We start from the raw sequence: 20,898 nt of genomic DNA, 5'->3' as shown, positions 1-20,898 counted from the left end.
CTTCACTGGATATTTGCAGAGATATCTGTTTGGCTAAGAACACATATTTATTCTTGATTTTATCAGATTTTCTTTTCTGTGTGTGTTGATGGTAGTTGCAAAAACTAGAGCATTTTTTTTAATATAAACAATCCAGCATGCTAAGACATGACAAGTTTACACTGGGCCTTGAATGAAGGGTAACTTTTTTGCCTTTTGTGATGGAGCTAGGAAATTTTGGTTCTCTGAATTGAGTCTGAAATTTTCTTTTCCTAGAGCTTGCTTTTGTTAAATGTTTTTATGAGTATGCATTGCTTCAAGATTTTAAGAGTCTGACTGAAAGAACAAACATCCATAAGACGACACCAGATTAGATCCCGATGATGTTATAATTAGAATTCTTGAAACTATTCTGTGGCATCAGAGGCCCTCAACTCCAGAATTTCTCCACGTATTTTTTGATCAGCTCAATTTATTCTTTTTTTCCCCCCTTCTCAGGAACTCGATTTAAATCTGTGTATCGCCAGGGACAGAGAGCAGACAACATGGATAAAGAGGTGAGATTCATGTTAACAGTAGTCTCCTTTTTGATATTTTCCCTGTAAAGCAACCTCTTTTAGCTGGATTTTTCATAATATTCATGCCCGGGAAAGTACAGGACGGAGCCGAACTCCAGCGTCCTTTGTAGCGCTCAGGAGTAAAGAGAGTGATTAACGAGTCGGGCAAAGAGCACAGTGGCAAAGAGTCTATAGCCGTTAAACAAAAGTGCCTTCAGAATTTCAGGATTCCCATGATCCATAAGAGGACCTCACTGCGCCTGTCCACTGTTTCTATTTTTGATTAGATTTATAAACACAGCACCACATATTTTCATGTGGCTTTATCGCCCCAGGGCAGAATTAGATTGACTGCGCTGAAGCTGGGAGGCTGGAGAGTTTTGGGCCGGGGCTGAAGTGAAATAAGTAGTGTAATTGTTTCTGTGGAGCGAACGTGGGACCTCTTCTGCTCTGAATTACACATGGCTCGGCCCTTTGACCTAAGCAGGCTCAGCCATGGCGGGCGCAGCTCCTAAAGTTGCACAGAAGGGTCATTGCCTAGCGAGCTGGAACGTCATCTGTCAGGCGAGATGCCAGCCAAGGACTCTATTCAATTACGCCCCTTCCTGGTGACACACATTTTGCTACCACCTCAGCTTCATTTAACCCTCTGTCACATCCTTTACTATTGTATCAGGAAGTGCCAATGAGGGGCCTTGGTGGATCCGCAGGACCGGGGTCCTTTGCGAGGTCCCCTGCGCTTGGTTTTTAGTTTACTAAATTTCAGATCCTCTTCAGGAATGTGCCAAACTATTCGAATGTCGAGATGACTGCGTTGTTGAACCACTGAGGTTTTGAAAAATGTTAATAAGCCATGCTTGCAACTTTTTTCCCCTTACTGAACTTAATTGAAACTCTTTCAAAAACAGATGCAGCCCTTGGAATAATCGCGGCTAAAGGGGGACGGAACTTTGAGGGAACTGCTACCTGCTGACCATTTTGCAGTGGCAGAGAATTCATTTTCCTCAAATTTGACAATGAGTTGGATAAATGCATGAACCTCTACCTAGACGAAATTCTATCGTCAAATACTTGCATTTTGTTTTATTTTTCTCAGTAAGCCAAATTTTTAAAGTCACCTTATGCCGAGTACCCAAGGTTTGCGTTCAGACATGTGTCGTCCTAATTTCCAGTTATTTTCAAAAATTAGTTCTGCCTCTTCTGAAACAGGTTTAAAAAATTGAAAGTTACTTTCTTTCGTTGCTAATTTTTATAAGCAAACATCTTCATAACTGTTTTATAGGTCTGATAGCTTGGAGATCATTCGGCCAAGCCTCAGTTCTAAGTTCTACGGCATTGCAAGGTTTCCTTAAAGGGTATATAATGTTGCTCTTAAAAATGTGTACGAACTCAATCTAGGGACTCTGACACAAGAAGATGGAGAGGTTGTTATCAGATCAGTCACAACAGAATAAAAACCATAAGCTCCCCTCCCTCGTAGCCTTAGCCCCTCCCCCTCCCCCCCCCCCCACCATGATATTCTCATTAGTTCTCACTACTGTTGTTCCCCACCTGATCTGACACGAAGTGCTCAGAGCAGACAGGTGCAAATTGCAAGCTTTTCACTGTGGCTGTTTTTCTTTAAATTGACAAAGTAATAGAGCCCAGGGAACAAAACAGGTTCACAGGGAGGAAAGTCTAAACAGGGACAGGGCAGCTGGCTGGGGGGAGGTGGGGGTTCAATAGAGTGACCTGCTAAATCACACCTCCAAGCCACTTGCCAGGGAACAGCCCTCCAGTGTCCTTTGCGCCGCCTATTTTTCTTACTGAGGGGAAGGTCCTGCAGAACCTCTTTGGCTCTGATGTAAAAGCCAAGGTGGATGAGACCAGAATCCAATATACCTGTTCTTTGTCGTCACGTCATCCCCCCCTGTTTGTTCCCCCCCCTCCACCCCTCCCCCCAGAGCAATTCAGCATGGTTAGCTTCCAGGAGCAGGACCAGATTGATAATGCTTCTATCCAGGTCTTTCTTGTCCAATTCACATGAAGCCCTGAGCAGTGAACAGAGGGCTCACCCTCATCTCTGCCCCCCAGCTCCCGACCAGATGAATCTGCTGAGCTTGTCCTTCGAAAAACGCACTTGTTCTACCAGGAATACCCAAGTTCATTTCATGGAAGAGACACGCCACGCCAGCCTCTGTAGGAATCAAAGGCACATATTTTTGAAAAGGGACCGGGGACCCTGTCATCTCGAAGTGGCTTGTCTTTGTAACTACCCAGTGTGCCCTAGAACTGTTGCATGCAAGGAGCCATTGGGGCTCTGAGGCCTCTGACTTCCTCCGACTGTGGAATCTGCCCATGTGGATATAAGGGTAGAGAGACAACTTGTTTACAGCTGGACAGAAAACAGCCAGACACAAATGAGGGCTGACGGTTTCATAGAGCACGCTGGCTGATCCCAGATGCAATGTGACTGCCCTGAACTGAGCGATGATCCGTACAGTATGCAGAATTCGCTCTCTGGCTGGTCTGTGCCCACCAGCCTTGAAAAGTCCTCCTCTTACTCCACAGCTTTGGCTGAGTGCAACCAGAGCTGAACAGCAAGCAGCACCCCGGGACGGGACGGGTTCACTCTGGGACGGATTCCTTCCGACAACGATCACATTCTTTTACAAACTTACGGATTTGGGTTGTCACTGGTTATAAATGAGTTTGTTGTTGCTCAAGTTGGCTTACTCCATGAGAGATTTCCTTTCCAGTTGAGAGTGCAGGCATCACAATGTATTTGGTGCTTTTTAGTGAAAAGAAGATATCACAGAAAACGTCACTTTTTCAAATTTTCAGATGGTGTTCTTTTTTTATATTCCTTTGTACAGATCGAAAATCATTGTTTTTGTCCACAGTATGTACCATATTTCTAAAGTGAAAGAGAAATCGATTTTTTTCTTAAGAATATACATGGCAGAAATGTGTTACAAGATGAGTGTTTTGGAGATCTATATGACATTGTGCTTATGGTTTATCCTACAGTATGTAATATCATCACAGGATGTATGTCATACCATAGTATATATGTAACACCACAGTATGTATGTAATACCACAGGATGTTTGTAACACCATCACAATGTGTAACTGCACAGTATGTTCGTAGTGCCACACTATGTCCCCTTAAACATTTAAGAAGACTGGTCTCATGCTCTCTTCACGCCTCAATAAAAACAGGTTAAAATAAAAGATGAGAAACTGCTCATCCTGATTTGATGTAAAAAGCCACTTTGCATCTCAGCGTCAATTGAACACAAAGGAGAGAGACCAGCCTGGGCTGTTGTCACTGGAGATTTAGTTCAGATTTCTAGACCATTTTGTTTATTTTCAAAACTTAATTGCTATCAGGGAGAAGCAGGAAGATGATGGTACCTGTATCTTGTTCCTTTAATTTATTTGAGTTTTGAAATACGCTGCGGATTATTTAGTAGGTTTAAGGGAATCTACTTAAAATGATATCATTTCCTTAACTGGTAATGGATGGGAGGATGAAGAGAGAAGGCTAGTGTTCCTGGAGGTACTGAGACGGAAATCTTACCAGGAGAGAGGTTTGAATTGAGAAAGGGTGGAGACCAACACAGTTCACACCACGTAGAGGTGCCCATGTGTAAAGGAGAGAAAAGTCAGGAAATTGGTGGAGAGAAGTCGGAAATCACTCTTCATTTCCTTTTAAACACGTGTTAGCAGCTAAGAGGTCACAGAATACAAAATGTCACTCCATCACCCTCCCAGGGGACCTGTCTTTGGGGTGTGTGCAACCAGACATCCACTCCCTTTACAACACGTGAACTTGACAGAAGATCTTTGAGACCTTTCTAATGTCTGAGAGTAAGCGTGTGATTTCATTTGAAGTTCTTTGGAAGGAAATGAGGTCTATCCACAGGGCCACATCCTTCTATTTAAAAGCACGTTTAACTCAATTGGAAAGGACTGAAGTGCCAAATTTACTGAACCATGTCAAGAAAACTAGTACCTGCTGCTATCTCAGATGGAGGCTGTGAAAAAGAAATCACACTTCAACCTTGTTCTTAACGAAATGTCAGAACGTGTTGCGAACTACGTTTCTAGGAGTTTACCTAGTTTTAAATGAGTATGGTCTACTGCTTTATAATTAAAGCAGTTACGATGTTAATTGTGTAACTTACATCATTTGTAATCTATAAAATGCTATTATTATTATTATTATTATTATTATTATTATTATTATTATTAATTGTTATTGTATGTGGTTATGTGTATGTGTGTTTACCAGGGTACATGTATGGAAGTCAGAAGGCAACTTTGTGGAGTTAATTCTCTTCTTTTCCCTTTATGCGTGTTCCTGGGACCATACTCGGGTCACCAGGTTTGCCTGGCCGGTGCCTTTACCTGCTAAGCCATCTTACAGTCCCAGCCTGTGTTAATTGATACCCAGCTACAGTTCCATTCATCTAAACAATTTGTAGGATCTGTACCAGATTCCATGACAACCCCCTGGATGCTGTTTCCATCTTCTACACAGAGCGATTATGCCCAATGCGCCACCTACTCTATGGACATAAATAAGAAATATTAGGAATTCAGAATTCTGTTTAAAAAGGTTAATCCTTCATTTTAAATTGTGTGTGTGTGAGTGTGTATGTGTCTCTGTGTGTGTGTGTGTGTGTGTGTGTGAAAGAGAGAGAGAGAGAGAGAGAGAGAGAGAGAGAGAGAGAGAGAGAGAGAGAGAGAGAGAGAGTCTAGTCTAGAACTTAGAATCCTCTGAAATGGAAGCTGAACTTGGATCTTTTATAAGAGCAGACTGTTTTCTTAACTGCAGAATCGTCCCTCTAACCCTAGGAATTCATAATTCTTAAACTGGAAGAAAAGGATTACTGAACGTTAAGCAAGATATGCCCTGATTTTTTTTTTAAGGAATAAATTGACATAGCTGTTGAAGGTTCTTGAAGATGTTTGATACAGAATCTTGAAACGAGTTCCAAGCTTATGTGGAACTTGCTAGGTAGCTCAGTTTTGTCTCAAACTTGACATTGCCCTGTCTTAACCTCCTGAGTGCTGGGATGGCTGATGTACACCACAATAGCTTTTAACTTTTTTCTTTTATACCAGGCCTTACTTTCTTTAAACTTGAAGACCATACTCCTGCCTCAGCCTCCTTCCCTAAATGCTGGGATTGTAAGACCATGTTAGCACACCCAGCTTCTAAATATCTTTTGAACAGACTTAGCTTCATCTTCAGTTTGGTTTCTAGTGTATGAAATAACTGTAACATATTGTACGGTGAACATGTTTTTTTTTGTTTGTTTGTTTGTTTTGCTTTGTTTTTTTTTCAAAGAAAAGCTTCTTAGAAAACAAGGCCTTGCTTTTTAGTTGACTTAAGACATATCAATTAAAAACATTTTTGTTGGTGACACACTGTATGATAATTTAATTGCTCTGCAATGCTGTAAGACTGCTAGAAGTATTTTTGAAAGAGGTCAGACTTATTGTAGAAATTTTAGCTAAAAATTGGAACACTAGACTCTCCCTTACCTCATCAGGGCCTCAGAGTGGACAAGGTGTTATTTGTCATTTTGAATATCTTTCTCAGACACATGGACACGGGGGGCTATCTAACCTGCAGCATCTTTTACTTGGTGATAAGATGTCTGAGGTCCAGCATCCTTTCCATCCTGATGGACTGTCTGAGGTTGAACATCTTTTCCATCACTTGCTGTTCCTACAGACTTCATCTTTCATGTTGTTTTACTTCTTATCAACTTGAGTTTTATCATTTGCCTGAATTTGGGTATTTCCATTACAGATTTTTTTAATGCAATTTGACAGTTACCCAGGAATTATTTGGAACTCATAAGAGTATAGAAGCTTTAATCATAGTTCTAGCTATTCATTTCCATTTTTGACCACTCATTTTGCATACCAGTATTAATGGGCTTTTCAGGCATATAATGAATTTTAGTTTTCCCTGGTGTGGCCTCTCATGAAATCTTTGAGACTCCCATAGAATATGACTTTCTTGGTATTTTGCAGCATCTTGTCTGCTACTGCAATTTACCAAGGTTGGTTTGTATACAAGGCTGTTCATGATACTATTTAAATCTATAACAACTTCACATATTGGACTCCAGCAGTTTAAAAACAAATGTGGATGCAACCAAGAACAAACAGGCAGCACATGCAAGCTGTCGTGTGTGTGTGTGTGTGTGTGTGTGTGTGTGTGAGAGAGAGAGAGAGAGAGAGAGAGAGAGAGAGAAAGAGAGAGAGAGGAAAGGGAGGGAGAGGGAGATGGAGGGGAAGAGGGACAAAGAGGGGGAGGGGAGGGGGAGAGAGGGGGGAAGAGGGAGAGAGAGAGAGAGAGAGAGAGAGAGAGAGAGAGAGAGAGAGAGAGAGAGAAGTATTCCTGTTCATGTGTACAGAACATGTGTGTAGATATCAGAAATGTAGGTCTTCTCCTCCCACCTGGAGATATAGGCTCTTTTATTACTTTAATACTGCATGATAGTTGGTGCAGGTCCTTTAAGGATTCTCCTTTCTATGTCTCCCATGTTACTGTAGGAGCACTCAAAGACATGTAGTACAATCAGTGTATGTGTGTTCTAAGAATCACAATGCAGGTGCTCACGCATGCCGGGCAAGCACGCTAACCATTGGGCCATCTTCCCAGCCCACATGAAGATTTTCTACACGATAACTTCATTCTACCAAAAGTGAGATTGTATCTAAGCCCAGTCTGAACAAATGCAAATTGAACTGTGCAAGTTTTCCAGTGCTCTTAATTTGTTGAGGGCTCTTTGTATTAATTAAAAATGATGAAAACAAAGTATTTTAATGTGACCTTCATTTGGCATTTGTATTAACTTTTCTTATCCTATTTTATTTAATTCTTCCACTTCTGATGTTCAATTAGTGTTTGACCCCTTTAGGAGAGATGTAAATTAAATGACATTTCAATGCCATCCGCCATCCCATATTTAAAATACTGTGTTAGTTGTGGATCATAAATGATGATCTTCATTCTTTAGCTAATTTATTCATTTAACAATTTCCCTCCAGAAGTTTCAGCAGAAGGCTGTGAAGCAAACTAAGCAGAAGAAATCCACGTCGGCTGAATTTCTGATGGGTGAGCCTTGCTTGATGAGCTATTGCTCATAATTTGTGTAAGGATTAATTAACTAATTACAGACAAATGGCTGAGGGCGAAATTTTGCTCTAGCTTGTCAGGGTGCAATTTGTAATTATTTTAATCATTTATTCTTTTTTTTTTAAGAGTTAATTTTAACCTAATTCTGTTTTGGTGACATTTGAGGACGATACACTTGAGTCTTTCTGCACAAGAATTACTGAGAGTAAATTTTCTGCTTAGCCCTGGAATCCAACAGCCTATTGTGTGATCTTCTGACCTCCTTGTTTTGCTCTAGTTAAAGAATACACGGACGCTACCGAAGGTGCCGGGAATCCAGGTTTTAACATGAGCAGCCCAGAACTCCCAGCACATCAGACTCCACAAGAGAAAGTTGTGAGACATGACATGCTGGATCACACCCTTGCAACTCATCAACAAAAATCCAGGCTGCCAGCTTCAGCGGGACCCAAAGGTGTGACTTCAGTCCTGATTGTGCTCACACTTGCTGCTCTTCTCATCCGACCTGGGTGTCCTGAACGGGAACCTGGCATTCCACTCAAGCGTGCCTGTACAGCTTCTGTGGAAGATTTGTTTGGGGCTAGGGTTGGGGGTGATGCAGCTGAGGATCTGTGCACCCACTGGGTACAGGTCACACACAGCTTCGTGGGTGAAGGATATGAAAGAATGAATTCACTCTTCTTTGGGCGGTTAAGATGAACAAGTCCTGCAATGAATGCCAGAATGCTAAGACTCTTGACTATGGTGCAGACAGGGCCTTGAAGGTTGACACTGTTGCTTATAGAATGTCACCAGGCAAATATAGTGGAGAACTAGGTTGATATTTTATTTTGGGCTTCAGGTTGTAGCTGTTCTTCCTTTTAGCTGAATCATATTTTCTGTGTAGGTTCTAGAAACACCGGCAAGAATTTACAAATAAATGAAGAAATAATATTTTAATATTTCGAATCCCCTTGTAGCAATTTGCTTGCAAAGAAGAGCTCCTCTATTCTCTGGTTGAGGGGGTCTCTCTGATCATCGATTCCATCACTGCCTATGGAAGAAAAATTTCTCTCCTTGTAATCTCTCTGGCAATACCTATATGGCTGTTCTTCCTGCCCTGGGAGCTGCATTTCTTCTAAGCTCAGAGGAGCCTCTACCTACAAAGAAAGAAGTCATTAAAACTTGCTGTCTTTGCTCTCATCTTCACCCCGAACAAGCCGGAAGACATCAGAATTTAATGACCAAATAGCTTTTTGAGGGGGAACTCTGAAGTAATGAAGCATGAGCCAGCACAGATGTGTTCTCTGCTGGTCTCACTTAGCAGGCTCATCATGATTCCCACCTGTACAGAGCAGGCCCTCCATATCCCAGTAGGTTAGCTTGTGATTTTTAACTCTTGAGGCTCAGGGGAAATTCTGTCAGCTTAGCAGTTGCTACCCTCTGCAATCACATCATATCATCTATGTTCACATCAAACATTTAGTTCAGCTCTTCCTTTCCGTTGCATAGTGTATAAAAGTGTTTTTCTTGGAAGTCCATGGCCCAGTGAGAGGATGGGTGGCTAGCAACAGTGTGCATCGTGAATATCTATGCTATATTAGCCATACATTGGCTGTTGTGTGCATAGCATATCCCTCAGTGTCACAAATCTCAGGAGTTATGTTACAGACAACAAGTTCAACATTGCAATTGAGGCAACCCTTACAATGATCAAGACCTTGTGATTCCTAAGCTGTTGTTTTTACTTAACATCTAAAAGTCACTCAATAGCATCTCTATGTTCCAAGCATTGAAAGAGAAGGCTGAGCACAGGTAGTTACATACGCTACTTTTGTTCATATATATATATATATATATATATATATATATATATATATATTTTTTTTTTTCCTGGAAATTAGTTCCCTGTCTACAGGTAGATATAAAAGAGTCTAGGAGATGTTGTTTGCAAGGAGTCATGCTAAAATTGGAACTCTGCTGCTAAAGAGGAAGGTATCTGCCTTCTCTGAAAAGCTCAGACCAACACAGATGGTAAATCATGAAAATTCCATTTCTGGAACTCCTGGCACTGTGTGCAGACAGCTTCTCAGGTTGGAGATCCTCCTTCAAGGAGCTCTGCACAGTAGGAAGTCTCTTCTCTCCAGCAATTGTTTATTGTTCTTGTAACCTTGGGCTGGGGCCTTGTGATTACTGTCAGTCTCAGGAACTTGCTGAGACTTAAGAGATAGTTACTTCCCAAGTCTCATTAGCTTCCTTTCTCCCTCCAGGAGGGAATATTTTAATTTAGAAGAAATTGTTACCTAATTCAGAAACAGGTAAATATGTCCTTTAGGTAAAAGTACATATTACTGGCAAGCGTTAGCCAAAAGAGAAAAATAGAGAATCTATAACATGAGTCACTGTAGTACTTTTAAATTTCTATGAGTTATCTTAATAAAATGACTTAATAAAAGTGATTTAACTTTAAAAAACATCTTCTTAAACTAACATCGTCAAAATAGCATACTATCAACCCACAATCAATGTAAAATATCCAGTATTTTGTGTCCCCCCCTTTGACAAAAAAGTATGTATATAATTTCAGATCTCAACACTAGCAAGTCCCCATTTTCAAGTCTCTGGGAATTTAAGTACCTTGCTCAGCGAGATAAGGATGGGCATGGGAAGTAATAATTTTCATGAGTGATAGTTGGCCTGATTCTGGAAAACAGAGAAAAGCTATAATCCAAAGTAAAGCCAGGTGGAAGCAACCAAAGATGAAAGGGTTTTTATGGGAAATTCAGGAAGTGTTTAGCATCTGCACCAATCTAGTCAGACAGTGAAATAGAGAGGGTTTACCATGTCTGTCCTGGAACACAGCCAACTTAGAAAAAGAGCATTTGATACGTCACCCCCCTCCCCCACTTTGGGAAAGCCTCTAAAAATTCAATTGCATATGAGATGTGCGATTTTATGGCCTGTGAACAAGGAAGAATATTTTAAATACGTGAATTTAGAAACCGCCAGATAGCATAGAACACAACGTTCCTTTTTAAACAACTTTAAGGACATTTAGACCGTCTGCCAATGCGATTACTTAGACAAGGAGAAGCACCATACATTTCCCCCATGATATTGTTGTAATTAGCACAAATTATCATCTTACGAGTACATATCAGCACACTTGCCCCTTAACGATGCATTTTAAAGGAAACCATTGTAAACGACGGCAGATTCCAGTGCTACTTATTTACATCGGCTATCTCAAAGATGTACAAAATGATTAGACTAAAAAATAGTGTTTGAGAGAGAACATCCAGAAGAGGGATTTTCTAAAAATAAACTTTACATAAGAAAAGATCTTAAATTTATTATGGCTTGAACCCAGAAGCAGAGTATGAGAGCCATGAGTAAGTACACACCTGCTGGGGTAGTTTGAATGAGAATGGCCCCCGGAGGTTCATATATTCAATTCTTTGATACCTAATTGATGGAACTGTTTGAAAGAGATTAGTAGGTGTGGTCTTCTTGGTATGTCACCGTGGACGGGCTTTGATGTTTCAAAAGCCCATTCCATTTCCAGTTAGCTTACTCTACTTTATGGTCTAGTCTCAAGAGGTAAATCTCAGCTCCTGCTCTAGTGCCATGCCTGCTTGCCTGCCTGCCTGCCTGTTGGCTGTCTGTTTGCCTGCCTGCCTGCCTGCCTGCCTGGCTGTCTGTTTGCCTGCCTGCCTGCCTGCCTGTTTGCCTGCCTGCCTGCCTGGCTGTCTGTTTACCTGCCTGCTTGCCTGCCTGGCTGTCTGTTTGCCTGCCTGCCTGCCTGCCTGGCTGTCTGTTTACCTGCCTGCTTGCCTGCCTGGCTGTCTGTTTGCCTGCCTGCCTGCCTGCTTCCATACTCCTCACTATGATGGTCATGGACTCTAACCCTCTGGAACCATAACTCCCAAATTGAATGCTTTCTTTTATAAGTTGTCTTGGTCATGGTGTTTTGTCATAGCAATAGCAAAGTAACAAAGACATCTGCGTCTAGGAACAGATGAGATGGCAGCTCCTGGATAGTCTGCTAAGATTTTAGATGAGTTTGGATGTCCTCCTTATTTGCTTGTGTGCCCCATTATGAAGACATCCTTATAAGCTTCCTATTAAGATCTTCTCAGGGAAAGCTACTGTGTGTTGTCAAGTGTGTGCTAGGTTCATATTAGGCATTTTGGTGTGGTGTGAATGGTAAGTAAATCAGGGTAGAAGGTGCCATTCAGACCGCTCTGCCTGCTATTGCTGCACTTGGAGCTGCTCTGCCTTTGCATATCAACTTCCAGGGAAAGCTGACTTCATATGGCTATTAGTGACTACTGGATATTCCTTTATAGGCAGTTAGCAGATGTATTAGTCCACCATTGAATTTCCAGAGAATTGCCCACATATCATCTGAGGTTGCCTGTTTTCAGCATTGTTTTCTTCTTTTCTGTGCACACTGCTGTTCAGGTCCCAGCATCCTTGTCCACCATCCTCTCTGCTCACTGCTGGTGATATGCCAGCCTGATAGTAACTAGAGTTCTGAGGAAGAGAGGATGAGATTCCCGGATATCTAAAAGGAGAGCAGTAGAGAAGCCACAGCTGCTTAGAACTTCAAAAAGAGCAAGGTATTAGCACAGGTTCCTAAGCCAGTGAAGCCCTAGACTGGGTAGATAGAAAGATCATCTTTACCATTATGGATATATAACACAGTGGCACTAAAAAAACAGTTAATGATCGTTCTAAATTGCAGGAAAATGAAATCTGGGCCAGGTACAAGAAAGGGCCATGGAAGGAGTTTAGCTAGGGAGAAGCAGTAAGAAGTAAGGGGAGAGTACCTAGCAGGCAGTTCAGTTAATGTGAGTGGTGCCATTGTAAATGGGAGTTTTGTATTTATTTTTTTCCCACTTCTTTTAATACTTCAGTTTCACCCAGACTATTGTAAGGGGAAGAGAGAAAAGGAAACAACGAAAATTACTCTGGTGTATAACAGGCAGGCTAAACTATCCTATTTGTTAAAAAGCAGCTCCTGGGTTGCCTAGAACACCCTTCTAGGGTCTCTCCCAGACATCCAGGATGACATCATTCCCATGATCCTCAGCTGTACATCTCAGGGTAGCATCTCGCATAGAGGCAGTTGGGCTGTCAGAGTGCTCGAGTAAGCAGGTTGTACCGAGAGTTCCTTGATGGTGAACAAACACCAATGAGTCCCAGCTGATTTAGATGGAAAGATTTCATGAGCTTAGAGAACTGACAGTGTCATTGGACAGAAGCCTGCCTGCCTGCAGGGTTAGGAAGTTTGAAGTACAGTGACTGTCATGGTGGCACAGTTGTGTTCCCATAGAGCCTTCCTCGCTGTGATGAGTGATTATCATGTTTGTTCTCTCCGTGCTCTAGGCGAGTGTTCCATTGGTCCTGTCTAGGCTACATTCCTATATCCTGGATTTATGGCAGAGGGTGGGGGCTAGGTTCTTTTAAGCCCTCTTGGCTTCTGCCAGGAGTGGTAGACAGGCCTCTGGAGTTATTGACCCATCATGCCTACACAAGACAGGGGTCTGGAAAGATGCCACAGCAGCAGTCAAGAGCAGCACCTGCTTTTCTGGAGAAGGTGGCTTCAGTTACCCACATGGTGACTTACATCTTTTTGTAACTACAGTTCCAGGAGATTTAATGGCCTCATCTGGCTTCCACAGGCACAGCACGCAGGTAGTGTATAGACATCCATGCAGGCAAAACACCCATACATAAGAAAAGCAAAACAAAACTATGAACAATGGGAACAAGAAATTACAATGTAATTGGTGACAGGAAGCTAAAGCATGACAAAGGAAAAAAATAAATGAATTAATCAAGAATTTGCTTAGTATCTACTGCAGTTCATATGTCCAGAATTATCTGTTGAACACATCTCACTATTGATGGAAACAAGCTGTAGAAGAGGACATGGTATAGGCATAATTATTTGGACATTATTTCTGCACTGTTTTGTTTAAAATTATGAATAACACTGAATTTCCTTGTACAACTCTTTATTTTGATCTTATTCATTGAAGAGGACATTAATTAGATATTTTCTAGTTTTCAGGCATTATTCCATGTGTAGGAACAGATGTGAGGAAGTAGACTTATAGGACCTCCATGATCCCCAGACATACTCCAGCAGCAAGATTAGACTGTGGGAACCGTGGAATTTAGAACTGGCTAAGACCAGTTAATTGACTACTTCCCTAAAGCAAAGACTGTGTTTCCTTACATAAGGTTTGTATAAGTACTTTATGAATAATGTTTCTTGAATTGGGCACTCTAGAAGCATGAGACAAACAAGAAAAACTGTGAGCACACATGTGTGTGTGTGTGCACATGCATGTGTGTGCATGTGCCTGTGTGTGTGTGTGTGTGTGTATGTGTGTGTGTGTGCATCATAACACATAATATTGAGAATACATAATCTGAATATGATTAGTAATACTAAATCTGAATACTAAATCTGAATATGATTAGTAATACTAAATCTGAATATGATTAGTAATACTAAATCTGAATACTAAATCTGAATATGATTAGTAATACTAAATCTGAATATGATTAGTAATACTACAAGTATTACACAGAATTATAACCAAGGGGTGGAGAGGCACACCAGTGAGGAAAGCTGACTGTTGGCACACCTGGTAATCTGAGCTCTGTTTCTGGGGTCTGTATGGTAAAAAAAGAGAACTGACTTTCTCAATCAAAATACACAAATAAGATGCAAAATAAAATTTTAATAGAGCTATACAATAAAGAACATAAAATAATCTCATGTTTAAATTTGGGTCCCATCCTCGAAATATTTTATAAAGTATACGTACATATTCCAAAATGTGAGAAAGTCTGAAATCTAAAACATGCTTATTTTATGTTTGGGGGGACTAAGCCTGTTATCTAGTATATGCTGAGCAACTGCTGAGTCACTGAGTTGCACCCCCCAAACCAGGCACTTTGTGGATAAAAGCGACACATTTGGTACAATTGATTAAGTTAAACCATGAGTTAGGACTGAGTATGTCTAAATATCTGTGGGCTAGAGTGGCCTACTGTGAACAGAGATTTCAAATAGAAGAATAAATGAGCTAGAAAAATAGGTTTTCATAAATCAATGACATGATTTGGCATCTTAGCAATTGGACAAGAACTGCTTTTTTAAAAAGAGAAACATAATTTTCTCTAGATATTTGGTGAATTCCTCGGAAATATATTTTGGCCACTGGAATAAAAAGTTGTGTGTCATGATGGAACTCAGTATTGAATTCAGCCTTCCGTTCCAGGGAACAGCATTATGCTCCCTGGGAAAGACTGATAAAAGGGTCAGGCATATGACATGGCTTTGTGTTAGTGTCTCAGAGTCAGAGACAAGAGGATTTTAGGATTATAGTTCTGTGATGTCCATAAAGCTGTGTCTACTGCTCATGCCCTATGGTCTCATCTCAGGCACTCATTCCTGAGTTTTAGGGAGACATTCTTGACCAGATTATTGCCAGCATCCTTTTCAGTCCTCTACTGACGTATAAGATAGTCACATCTCTTCCCTTGGCACTGTTATGGACCATGCATGGGAAAGGCACAAATTCAAGACTTGACCAAACCAAAGCAGATGCTAGACAGAACATGGCTTGACCCAGAAAGGATATTAGCTAGAATTGGTGTTCTTTAACACGGAAGTCCTGAGAGCTAGCATGGCTACACCTTTATAAATAGCAGGAAGTGATTTCTTCCATGTGTGTGTGTTTTTAATTTCAAGTGCATAGGTGTTTTTTTCTGAATGAATGCTTGTATAAATATCTCAGATCTCCTGAAACAGAAGGAAAAAACAGTTGTGAGCTGTCATGCAGGTGCCTGGAATTGAATCTGGGTCCTCTGGAAGACATGCCAGTGCTTCCAACTGCTGAGCCATCTCTCCAGTCGCTCTTTTATGTGCCTTTATAAAGATGCTTCATGATGTGGTTTCATGATGGATGTGAGGTCATTTGATTTGTTTTAACGTGTGTAGGATCTCAACAGTAGGCAGAAAGGCAGAAACCACATGGTGAGGACAGAAAATGATAGGCAGACCACAGAAGACAAATACAATGCGTCCTGGGCATCTGTCACTGAAGATCTTTCCAGGAAAAATGAGGGTCTCTTGAGTGAAGGGCAGGAGCTCTTCAATGGCTGAGTATTAGAGAATCATGGGTTAGAGTTTTAGGATTGTCATCCTCAACTTGTCTTCATTGAGCATGAATACGAATGTTGGTGATTCAAATAGCATGCAGATACTTGTGTTCAGTATCCAGCTTGAAAGGAGCACACACACACACACACACACACACACACACACACACAGAAGGTGAAGCATTTCCCATTTCCCCTGTAGTGCACATAACCTGAGTGATTTCAGAAGTGATTTTGTATAGAATGGTTTACATTGTTCTCATTTATAGCTGTTTTTCCCTAAAGATGGAGAGCAGATTTTGTATAAAATTTATAGAATGTGTAAAAATATATATTATTTTTTTTGCTTCAGGACATTTCAACTCTTATTAAGAAAGAGGAAATATATAGGAAAATCATTTGCTCTAGGTTTATTGAACTGACCTGAATTTGTGTCTTTAGAAACCATTTGGTTCCTAAGTGATTTTAATCTTTTTCATTGATTTAGAGAACTAAAAATAAACACTCAGGAAAGCACCCTTCTCACTGAAGCATAGAAACATTTGATGTAGATGTTTGATGGACAGGATGACATATTCTAATGATTTAGACAAACCCAATTTTTTTACAGAGATAATATTTACATCAATATCTGATAAGTGTATGTAAACAATTTAAGTGTTCTTTTCTTATTTTGGGTGAATCATAGATAGAATTCGAGAAAAATTTCCAATTGGAAAGATTATTTTAGTCAACTATTGGAAGTTTTTGGGAATGTCAGTAAAATAGCAAAACTCTAATTCATTTACTTCTCAAAAGACACTGCTTAGCTATAGAGACTCACACAGACTTGCCCAAGAAACAAAGGGTCCATTGTTATTTTGCATGTGTGTTCAGACCTGCATATGTGTGTGTACAGCTGCACTGCCTCTGTGTTCAGTTGTGAGGGCCAAAGGGAAAGGCTTGCTCTTTTCCTCCATCTCACACCACTTTAATATTTGGGTCAGGGTCAGTCACTGACCTTGGGGTTTCCATTTTCAGTTATGGGGCTGATCAGTGAGCCCCCCAGGTTTTGCCCGACTCTGTCCTCCCAGTGAAGGGGTTCACAGACACATGTTAGCATCGAAGATGCTGAACTCAAGGCCCCCTTTAACAGCGAGCAGTTTCCTCACTCAGTGCCCTTTCCAGCTCGTTTTCTATTTCTTTATCCTTTTCAGATTTTTTCATACCGCTTATGTACTTGAGTGCTCTGTCTTCATGTAAGCCAGAAGAAGGAATCAGATCCCATTATGATAGTTGTGAGCCACCATGTGGTTGCTGGGAATTGAACCCAGGACCTCTGGGAGAGCAGCCAGTGCTCTTAACCCCTGAGCCATCTCTCCAGAACTTCTGTTACTACTTCTTTAGGTATGACACTTGAAGCCCCCCTGGCAAGCAAGGGTCACCTCTATACTCTCTCTTCAAGTTAATGTTTGGGAAACACCAAGATGTAGGTTTGAAAATATTGTCAGAGACTGTTGGCTAAAGATAGAATATTGTAAGACTTATTTCAGTGGTCAGGTATACACCACACTACTCAGTTCAGTGGTGACCAATGAGTTCACTGAGTTATATGCCACTGAAATGTATGTGTCTCTACTAAACAAAATGTGAACCTAAAGACCAGTCCATGGGATGGTGATAAAGATGCTTAGGAATTTTCACAAACACGGAGATTCTGAAATGTAGACCATAGAGCTGTGCACAGAGATCCAGGGACTTGCCTAACACAAGCTCAGCTGTGTGACATAAACAGAACCAGAAAAAAAAATGTCTTTTTTTTTTTTCTGCTGTACTAACGATGTAGCAGCAAACCTCTTAGGAGTGGGTCAGGTTGCCAAATAACTTAGCTCCATTCCTTGAAATATTTGATGACATTTTAAAAATGTTTCTTTCTTTGTTTGTTTGTTCAACCAAATACAAATTATTTTTATGCCAATACAATTTTGTATGAATCTTTATTAGGTTGGAGATTTACGTTAACTTCAATCACTTTACTTCCATTTTAGGAAAACATTTAGTACAAACAGGCTTCATAACCTTAGTTTTCACCAGAAATTATGTCTTAGTCTTCAAACAAGTTCATTGAGAATTACTTTGGGCTATGTTTTATCACATGTTAAGAGGAATTTAATAGAAAATAAAATTTCTTAGTCTTCCTGTGATGGATTGATCAGGAGTCCTATAAAAGGTAGAAAGTCCCAGCCATTCTACTTCATGAGGTAAAAAGCTCACCCAGGAGTTGCCAGATTTGTTAGAAATGGGTTACTAATTTTGACTAAACTAAATCTGGTGATTCATTATATAAATTGTTTTCTGATTGAATTAAGCTTCCATTGAAAAAAAAATTAATCCCAATGAAGCCTTAAGTGTGATGTGTAAACATAAGTATTTCCAGAGCTCTGGGATGGACAGAAGGTAAAATTAATGAATGTGTAACCAGAAGGGAGACGGCTGTGGTTGAAGTCTGAGGACAGCCAGCGGTTCAGAATAGGAGGGTTAATACGCCATAGGAGAATGTTACTAAGCCTAAAACTCTGTAGAAAGAACACTTTCTTTGGTGTGACTTTCGAAGGTCTTTTATGTGTGTAGGAATAAGGTATACTTAAAGTTAACCTTTGAATCACCACAGTTACTTACACACAGGAAACTCCGTCCTGTTTTGGCATGAGGAACTCAGGGACGCACTTCAGTTCTACGGAGGATGGCAGGTCCAGCAAGCACAGGATGCTTTCCTGCCTTGGGGGACTCAGAAGAGAGCCCCGCAGCAATTATGCACTTCATGGCACTCTAGTGGTTTACCCGTTAGAGAGGGCCTTGGGGGGAAGGAAGAATATGGCTCAATTAATTAGAACCGGTTAGCAAACTCCAACTATTACCCTATTTAGCTTTTCAAATCACCGATAGATGAAATACCCACAAGGTTTGGAAAGGAAGTGAGACTGAGAAGTCAAGTAAGCTGATCTGTCTAACAGGACACTAGCTCTGGTGTGCATTCTCAGACTCTGAAATGCTGGCTGCCATTAGACTTTAACCACAGGCCTCACCCTCTGGTTACCACCTCATTAATTGAATAATTTTCTCTCCCTCAAAGCTCTTGCAATGAATGCTGCATGAATTACATTTAAGGCTTCATTAGGGTACATTTTTTTTCATCAATGGGCATTTAATTTAATATCAAAACAATGTATATAATGAATGTTTCATAATTTAGTTTATTCGGAAGGAAGAAAGAGGAAAACTTGTCTTACCTTTGTAGTCCCTGGAGAAGGTTAATAATCGCGATGACCATGGGTGAATGGATATGAAACACTAATATTTATGAATCAATTACAAAGGCTTATGTGGAGCTTTGATTACAGGTGTTGTTTTCCTAGCTGTTTGCCACAGCCCTGAACACTCTAGAGTTAGGATCTATAACAGCCAATGGCTCTTGATAATTGTCCAGGCATCAATACACCATTCAAGTAATATCTTTCCTGTTCTAACAGAATTTTTGAAAAATGTACCATGTTCTCATGGAACAGAATCGTAGTGTATTCAAATGATAATTATACAGCATAAACTTCAAAGTAACTTTAACTCAGATAGTCCTTTGTGCTGGCTAGTTTTATGTCAACTTGATGCAAGTTAAAGTTATCCAGAAGGAGGGACCCTCAACTGAGAAAACCTGTAGGACATTTGTTTAACTAGTGACTGATGGGGGGAGAGCCCAGACGACGGGAGGTGGTTCCTGGGCTAGTGGCTGTGGGATCTTTCAGATAGCAAACTGAGCAAGCCATGATGAGCAAGCCAGTAAGCAGCACCCCTCCATGGCCTCTTCGTCAGCTCCTGCCTCCAGGTTCCTGCCCGTTTCAGTTCCTGCACTGACTTCTTTCAATGACAGACAACAATATGGAAATGTGAGCCAAATAAACCCTCTCCTCTCCAAATTGTTCTGGTCATGGTGTGTCACCCTAGCAACAGTAACCCTAAGACACTTTTAAGTCCACCTTGCCTACTTTCACGAAGGTAAGGGTGTTGGGTAGCCATCTCAATGACTGATGTTTGCTATTAGCTTTTAAAAGAGCTAATCTTAGTTGACTAAGTCATAGTCTTTTGGGCAGTGAGGTGGGTCTGTGCAGAGTACTGAACTAAGGAGTGTGAAGTCCCGCGTTCCATTCCCTGTGCTGAAAAGAAAAAAAGGGGAGGTAGGCAGAAAGGAAGGAAAAAGGGATGGGTTAACATGAGTTACCGTTCGCTTCAAAGGCATTGCACACCAGAGTTGGGCAGACAATGAGTGGGTTTGTCATAATAGAATTTGGCAGACCTCCCACAGCCTATATTGTTCTGTTGCCTCCTAATTTCCTCAGTTATATTTCATAGATCCAGTTAACCTGTCCAGCCCCATGGAAATTTAGAGCTAAGATCTTGGTATGAGATTTTCAAAATGAGAAACGGCGATGCGAAAATATGATCTCAAATATTTTTAGAAAGCCCAGAGGTGTCAAATTAAACTTTGGTTTTTCCAGGCCTCATTCCTTTAACATTTAAGAGAGTGTTCTAATTTGTAAAATGTTGCTACTCGGCTATATTCACAGAACATAATATCTTTAGTTACATAGTCACAGGCGGCCTTGTTTGTATTGAGTTTATGGTATATTATAGAAAATAGAGTGGCTAGTGGTAAGAAGCAAGCTGAAACAGGTGGATTTATGGGAAAAGCATCAGATTAAAGCCAATAACTAACACCACCCCCACCCCCGACACGAACATGTGTACAGAAACACACGCACATGCACACACACAGTAGTAGCAGACAGTTGCTTCTGAATTTCCTTTCTTTGGAAGTCACACGGCTGATGAGAAGGGAAGGGACTGACTGCATCACTGAGTCAAGGGACAAGCCATCCTCGGCTGGGTAATTTCACTCTCTTTCTTACAACTCCCAGGGAATTGCTTGAGCGCACACAGGATGGCTTCCTGAGCAAAGTTCACATTCGGCGTAGTTTTAGAGCTCTGATTATGCTCCGTGATACTGAGTTAAATGATAGGA

At 40.9% G+C, this 20,898-nt stretch overlaps 1 protein-coding gene across 1 annotated transcript in view; it reads left to right on the top strand.

The window, feature by feature from the left end:
* Positions 1-496: 496 nt before the first annotated feature.
* Ofcc1 (orofacial cleft 1 candidate 1) overlaps positions 497-20,898 on the top strand; it is a 286,130-nt gene continuing 265,728 nt past the window's right edge. Inside the window, exons 1-3 of the mRNA NM_172143.2 lie at positions 497-536; positions 7,595-7,661; positions 7,960-8,136. Coding sequence (NP_742155.2) covers positions 525-536; positions 7,595-7,661; positions 7,960-8,136 — 256 coding nt within the window. The 5' untranslated portion in view covers positions 497-524. The remainder of the gene's footprint in view (positions 537-7,594; positions 7,662-7,959; positions 8,137-20,898) is intronic.

This window comes from Mus musculus, chromosome 13 (genome assembly GCF_000001635.26).
Source record: "Mus musculus strain C57BL/6J chromosome 13, GRCm38.p6 C57BL/6J".
Classification (NCBI taxonomy): Eukaryota; Metazoa; Chordata; class Mammalia; order Rodentia; family Muridae; genus Mus; species Mus musculus.
This window is presented reverse-complemented; position numbering and strand designations above follow the sequence as displayed.